General features: G+C 39.6%; 1 protein-coding gene across 1 annotated transcript in view; it reads left to right on the top strand.

Annotated features, from left to right (window-relative positions):
* Window positions 1-1284: 1284 nt before the first annotated feature.
* The window catches only part of COPB2 (coatomer protein complex, subunit beta 2 (beta prime)), a gene marked incomplete at its 5' end in the record, with an annotated part of 12182 nt that continues 6310 nt past the window's right edge, over window positions 1285-7156 (top strand). Inside the window, 8 exons of the mRNA XM_010145611.1 lie at window positions 1285-1422; window positions 2038-2124; window positions 2755-2881; window positions 3950-4098; window positions 5183-5329; window positions 6171-6270; window positions 6413-6555; window positions 6761-6960. Of these exons, the coding sequence (XP_010143913.1) occupies window positions 1285-1422; window positions 2038-2124; window positions 2755-2881; window positions 3950-4098; window positions 5183-5329; window positions 6171-6270; window positions 6413-6555; window positions 6761-6960 (1091 nt within the window). The remainder of the gene's footprint in view (window positions 1423-2037; window positions 2125-2754; window positions 2882-3949; window positions 4099-5182; window positions 5330-6170; window positions 6271-6412; window positions 6556-6760; window positions 6961-7156) is intronic.

The raw sequence follows: 7156 nt of genomic DNA, 5'->3' as shown, positions 1-7156 counted from the left end.
GTCAGGATGCGGCTGGGTCCTTCCGCACACCGCTGGATTTGCCTCTGGGCAGGACAAGCCAGGGATGTCTGTGCAGTGTCTTCTTGCTCAGTTTGACACAGGCCTCCCTGTTCCCGTGCTACCTAAAGCCACAGTGTTATTCTGTGATTGAAGTTAAGTAAGAAGAAAGCCCTTGGAAGCCACCTGGCATCATTTATGCTTGAAGTCCCGGAGCAGTTTCTCTGGGCTGTGTTACTAGTGGTATCCATCAAACAGACCTAATAGTTGTCAAAGAGTTTTGAGTATTTAGGTCAGCCATAGGCCGGTCCTTATAGCGGTAGGTAAGAGCAGTTCCAAGGATGAGCATGGAATTATGCGCAGTTATCTTGCCTACTTTTTAAGTATTTATGACAGGAGAAATAAACCCCAAGTTCAGTTTCTAATATCAGATCTCATGCCCATAAGTTACAGGTACCACACAATAGCTACGGGTCTCTTTCTCCTTGCAGTGTCCAGTGTGTAACTGCAGGTTTTATTAATTTTATTCTGCTACTAAACATGCATCATTCTTTGATCAGATGTCACCCATTAAGTTCTCTGACACAAAGTGTCAGCAGCACTGAGCTCAAAAGCCTTTAAGTGTCTAAACGAATCCATAATGCCTCAAATATCTTAGAAAAGTCACTGCTATACTTCATGCCTTTTAAATACCCTGGCTACACGTTGCCAGTGGTGAAAGTGAAAGGTCAAAGCTTTCTTTATAAGGGAAAGACTTTAAGGGTAAGCTTTTCCCTCTGCAGCTTTTGCAAGACAGCGTTCCATTCTAAAACTTAATGTTGCAATTGTGAACCGAATAAAGTTATAGCGGGCAAATGTTGTTGCGTTCTGTTGCAATAACTGGCTTTTGCACCTATTTTTTCAGGTGAAGTAGCAGGAAGATTCATTTTCTGTCATTTGTATTAGAAGCAAATTCTCTGCTTTGCTTTGGTGGCTTGGGGACACCAGGAAAATGTGCAGTGCATCTTTTTTTGACTGTGCTGGAGATAATTTTTACAGTTTGAAAAAATCTCGGATATCACTGAATTAAATGGACCCCTTGCCATGGGTGGGGATGTGATGTTCCCAGAAACCCCTAAAAACCAAATAAGCAGGTGGATAGAAAAGAGCAGCAGACTCCTGTCTGCCTGAAAAGTAGAATCGACTCCTTTTATTTTATGGTTTAATTTCAACTTTTGATCTTCCATCATATTTCTGTGCCAGTTTTACGTTGAGTAACATGGTATTCTCAATTCTTGTCATCTCCAGCCTCTCCGACTTGATATAAAACGGAAGCTAACAGCTCGGTCTGACAGGGTAAAGAGTGTAGACTTGCATCCCACGGAACCATGGATGTTGGCTAGCCTGTATAATGGCAGTGTCTGTGTCTGGAACCATGAAACGCAGGTGATGATTTTGGTTTTCCTTTATTACGAAATCTTCATAACTTACAGATGTATAAATTCTATTTTTCAGTGCAAGATACACCAGAAGAATCTTAAGTCACTGCCTCTAATCGACAGTCTAATTGCAAAAGTTGCTGTAATACTGGACAAGGGATATTTGTAGCTGTTAATCTAATGATGTTTGATTTCATATAAATTTAGTTTTCAAGAATTATTTCCTTCATGGATTCCTTCCAGACTACTGCCTTTCCTTGTGAAAGATTAAATGCCTTGCTCTTGTATGATCTGTCTATACGCATGAAGGTTGTAGGAACTGTTGGACCTCTACCTGTCTGTCAAGTGTAATTGACATTGGGCAGCAGCTCCAAAAATATTCAGCGGCGGGGTTGGGTTAGGAATGCAAGGAGAGCACAAAGGTGATGTTAAAAGAGCAGAACAGGTAAGTGTCTCCCTTTTTGGACAGGTGCGTTCCTGTTAAAGTCTGCATGTAGTAGTGTAGGATTTTGGGGAGTTGCCAAAGGCAACTTACTGGACAACGCTGTTAAGAAAAGATCAAGAGGTCATTTCAAAACTGATATTTATTCCAGTGCTATAAACTTGTTGTTTTTATTTTTAGACTCTGGTGAAGACTTTTGAAGTGTGCGACCTGCCAGTGAGAGCTGCCAAATTCGTGGCAAGGAAGAACTGGGTTGTTACAGGAGCTGTAAGCTGTTGTTTTCTCGTGAATTTCATACGCAGTAGTACTTGCTTTGATTTATTCTCATGCCATTCCTTTATTAAAAAAGTCACGTAGAGATTATCACTATGTTTCATTTGCTCCGATGGCCTTGTAAGTCATGGTCACTTCTGAAATCTTTACCTTGGGTTTTATTCCTTGTCAGATAGTTCTCGCCTCCTCCACCTCCTCAAAAAAAAAAAATTCCAATTAAAAAAAAAGTTAAAATCACTTCTCCTCTTGACTTAGAGCTACAAGTTCTTTCCTCTGGCGCCACAGCATTAATGTCATTGTAAATTTTATGTTGGAGAACTTTGCTTTTCATCTAAAGCATTAATAATTTTAGAAGCATTTTCCTTAATTTTCAATCAAAAGACTATTTCAAATGCTTTAAAATAGAAATTTTACTTGAAGGTTGAAGTTTTTTCCATTTCATAAATGCTTTGGAATAGGATTAGGTAATTTATAGACTTCTGAATCAATAATTTGAATCATTAGCATTGTACAGAAAATACATTTCCTTAAACGTTTTGTTGTTAGAGGATCTGCAATAATGAAATATAAGGTGTGTTACACAGAGAGTCCTATTTTAATGCTGGCTTTTCTTCCCTTTCACAGGATGACATGCAAATTAGAGTTTTTAATTATAACACCCTGGAAAGAGTTCACATGTTTGAAGCCCATTCCGATTACATTCGGTGCATTGCTGTGCATCCCACGCAGCCTTTCATACTGACAAGCAGCGGTAAGAGTTCTTTGGGATATTTTTACATTTATTAACCAGCTATTACTAGGTTTCTGTTCTCTTTCTACTAGAGGATGGCAAGTTTTTTTCCTTTTTCTGCTGGAGCAGGCAGCCAACGCGACAGTTGTTGCTTCATGTTCTTTGCCAGATGCATTCGTGGATTTCAGTGGAATATCAGCCATACTTACAGCTTAAAGTATAATAGTTTGGTTTTGTCAGAGAAGACCCAAGAACATTGTTGCTTAATACCTGCCAGAGAAAGGGTTCATACATGTGCTACTTAGCTATTATTTGAGTGTTTGCCACACTGAAGTTCTGCTTCTAAAAAAATTACATACTGGTTTGGAGTATGTTTTCAGCTGGCAATTCAACTCAAAGCAGCGAGTAACTTCCAGCTTTTTTCCCCAGATACTACAGAGTTCGCTGTTATTTGAGGTGATCCATTTACTCAGGACTGGCAGATCACAATATCCCAACGTGTTTTGCCCAAGAACATCTACATTGAGCTGCTCAGTTCTTTTCATTACTGGAAACCTGAGTAATGCAGTCAGAGCTCCACAAGAGTGTGGGGAGCCTTGTGAGTCAGGAGGACCCTATATTTCTGTGGTTTGCTCTTGAAGCTAATGCACACCTGAAATAAAGGTATTAGGAAGTCAGCTTGGTTGTCTCTGCTTCCTGTTCCTTAGTACTCCTCAGAGTAAGTGCTGCAGAAGAAAACTCAGATCCCATTCCTTAATACCTGCCCAGTATTTTAAGATTAATAAATCAATACCTTAATATCAATTCTTCATCTCCCATTTTAAGGCAGATGTATTTCTTACTTAGCTTCATCACCATTTTTCTGGACAGTCTTTATGAGAGACTTCTACTCATTGTTGTCCTTCTGCAAGGAAGGACTGGTGATCTTGCAGAAGAAAAATATGTTGAGTACTAGCAGTGCCCTCCTTTGAGGGAGAAGAGATAAGTGAGCCTTTAACTTGAAGGTACGAAGGATTATGTAGTTTAAGAAGGCAAGTATCAGATATATTAATCTAACTGAAGCTTGGGTTTTGTTTTGTTGTCTTTCAGATGACATGCTCATTAAACTCTGGGACTGGGATAAAAAATGGTCTTGTTCTCAGGTGTTTGAAGGACACACCCATTACGTCATGCAGATTGTCATAAACCCAAAGGACAATAATCAGTTTGCCAGTGCCTCTTTGGATAGGACAATCAAGGTACGGAAACTCTATTTTGGGGTTTTTTTAATCATTAATTAATTATCAGAGAACACAAACCAATAATACTGTCCATACAAGGGGTCAGAATTTTTAAAATCAGGTGCAGTAATGGAATTTTTATTGAACATTGGTTGAGTTACTGTGCACCTACTAAGGAATTCAGTAAATGTGTAAGATTATAAGATTACCTGTTGCCTCTAATCATTGAAATGTGGCTAAGTGCTGCAGTTCCATTTGGATTACACAGAAATGTTGGGGAGGGGTAATGGTTACATGGCCACTGAGTAGTTTGGGATAGATATATTTAGTGGGTAAAGCCTTTACTGTAGGCACAAGAAAAAATAGTAAAGGCCTTTCTCGCGTTATTTTTACGTCCTTGGCTGCCTATTGAATTGTTTCCAAAGGTGACCTCAGCCTTCTCATGGTAGACCCTGATGAGTCTCACTTGCTGTGAAACCATTCTGAAATATCTGGAACTGTAGATTTACAGTCCTCTGAGCAATGAGACTTCCTCACAGTCTCTTTACACGATCAGTACGTTGGCTATAAAAAGCCAGTTCTGATTTCATACATCCTCAGATGTTGGGATTAGGTGAATATAAATGTTGATTTGATAATCATGGGAAAATCACAGTGTGTCTTCAGCTTGACTTGATTCCGTTTGAGTCCTCATTTAGCCTGAGTTTGTCATTCATTTAATGCAACTGGAGAAAATAAAATCAGGGTGCGGCTGGGGACAGCCCATGTTTGAACAAAGAGTTGATTGATTTTTCTAGGTCTGGTAGTTGATTTCATAAACAGATACTGTTTCTTATAAACAATGTCTTTATACAGTTTTATCTCCTTAGAACATAGTTGAAAGAAAACAATTCTGTTGTTTTGAGGTGCAGGGACAGCATGTGGGACTCAGGGTGTTATTTCTGTTTATTTGTGGGGGAAGGACTGGTAGTTTGTTCGGCGGTTGTTAAGGTTCTTCAAATAACAATAAAACCATGTCTTTGGAATTCCATATTCTGTATCTTTGGAACTGTGAAGATTGATAGCCACATGCAGTTGGGTTTGGTTTGGTTTTTTTGGAAAGGTGTGGCAGCTTGGCTCTTCTTCACCCAACTTCACTTTGGAAGGCCATGAGAAAGGAGTGAACTGCATTGACTATTACAGCGGGGGAGACAAGCCCTATCTCATTTCGGGTGCAGATGACCGCTTGGTTAAGATCTGGGACTACCAGGTACGTGTTTGGCTTGTCAAACTTTTGTGCAGACTGACATAGTAAAACATTAGTGAAGAAATGGAAAAAGAGGGGGAAAAGGAATTGAATACACCAACAGATTTTCCTCATTTTTCCATGGGAAGAAGGGAGGGGGTTGGGGGGATATTTCATTCCACTTTTTTCATTTAAGAGAAAAACTAAAAACCTTAACTTTGTTAAACCCTTGAGAAAACCTGCTGTAAATTTAACCTCAAAGTGAATTTGTAGAATTGAATTGGACATAGGTTTGTTATTAGCATTAGGTGTTTTCTTTTCTTCTAACATGGTAACCCCTGCCTTTTGGGCTTCTTGTGGATTAAGTTCCTTCTATGTTCCAAGTGTAAATATTGTTCATGTATCGACTCTTCCCAGCCTTTCACTTCTCATTAACTTTTTTTTTTTTCTCCCTTCCCTGTCTTCTTTTTCACCCTATGCACATGACTGTGCACACGTGTGTGTGTGCTTCTACCTTACTGTTTGCAGGGGTCAAACAAAGACAGCGTGAGGTCTGCCTTCACCTGTGGTTAGATTCAAAGAGAAATTTTGCTCTGAAGCTTTGCAGTGAACTCAAAATAGAGGAAAATCACTGTGTCAGAGAAAAGAAATATTTTATTCTGGAGAGGAGAAATTAACTTGTGACAATCATAGTTTTTAACATGTCTGATGCTGTTGTTTGAGCATCTTGGAAATAAACATTACTGTAAGAAATCTAAAGAAATATGTATTCAGATAAATTTTGGCTTTTGGGTGAGATTTAAGAAACGAAGGTAAAAATGCACCAACATGTTTATTACCTGTACTTCTGACTCTCTTTTTGCAGAATAAAACATGTGTACAAACACTGGAAGGACATGCTCAAAATGTGTCATGTGTCAGCTTCCATCCTGAACTGCCCATCATTATCACGGGCTCCGAGGACGGTAATTTTGTATTTTCTGATATATAAAGGGCGGGGGAAGCACTTACAGGAGGATTCTTCTTGTGGTGTGGCTACACACCTCCTGCCCTTGCATCGAGAGCAGAAGTAAAGTAGCAGACTTGTATTTCTTTCTTCTCCCCCAGGAACTGTGCGCATTTGGCACTCAAGCACTTACCGCCTGGAAAGCACCCTCAACTACGGCATGGAGCGAGTGTGGTGTGTGGCCAGTTTAAGAGGATCCAATAACGTGGCTTTGGGATATGATGAAGGCAGCATTATTGTTAAGGTACGATTAATGTTTTGAAATGAGCAAATGGCGATTCATTACTGTCCCATGTACAGAGCAAGTGATTCCTGATTCTGTGATAATACTGTAAAATACTTATGTGGTGTTTTTACAGAGCCAGAGTATTTCACTAGATATGATCAACTGAAAAGAAAATCAAGAATATGTTTTTTCTATCTGATCATTCTTATGCTACACTTCCTAGCTTGGTCGGGAAGAACCTGCCATGTCCATGGATGCAAATGGAAAAATTATTTGGGCTAAACATTCTGAAGTGCAACAGGCTAACCTGAAAGCTATGGGAGATGCTGAAATCAAAGATGGAGAACGATTGCCTCTGGCTGTGAAGGATATGGGGAGCTGCGAAATCTACCCTCAGACAATTCAGCACAACCCTAACGGACGGTAACAGACTTCAGAACAAAATACTTCAACATTTCTGATTTCTCCTTTTTTAAAATTGGAAAACCTTTTGAATGAAAGAAATGAGTTGCGTGTGTGCTGGTGGAGAAGAGATGTATCGGCACCAGGCACTGTAAAACCAGAGTAATAGAGGGGCTTCCCCTGTGAGAGCTCACAGCTTAAACAGAGAAGTTGCTCA

The sequence above is a fragment of the Buceros rhinoceros genome, unplaced genomic scaffold (genome assembly GCF_000710305.1).
Source record: "Buceros rhinoceros silvestris isolate BGI_N320 unplaced genomic scaffold, ASM71030v1 scaffold38221, whole genome shotgun sequence".
NCBI lineage: Eukaryota > Metazoa > Chordata > Aves > Bucerotiformes > Bucerotidae > Buceros > Buceros rhinoceros.
This window is presented reverse-complemented; position numbering and strand designations above follow the sequence as displayed.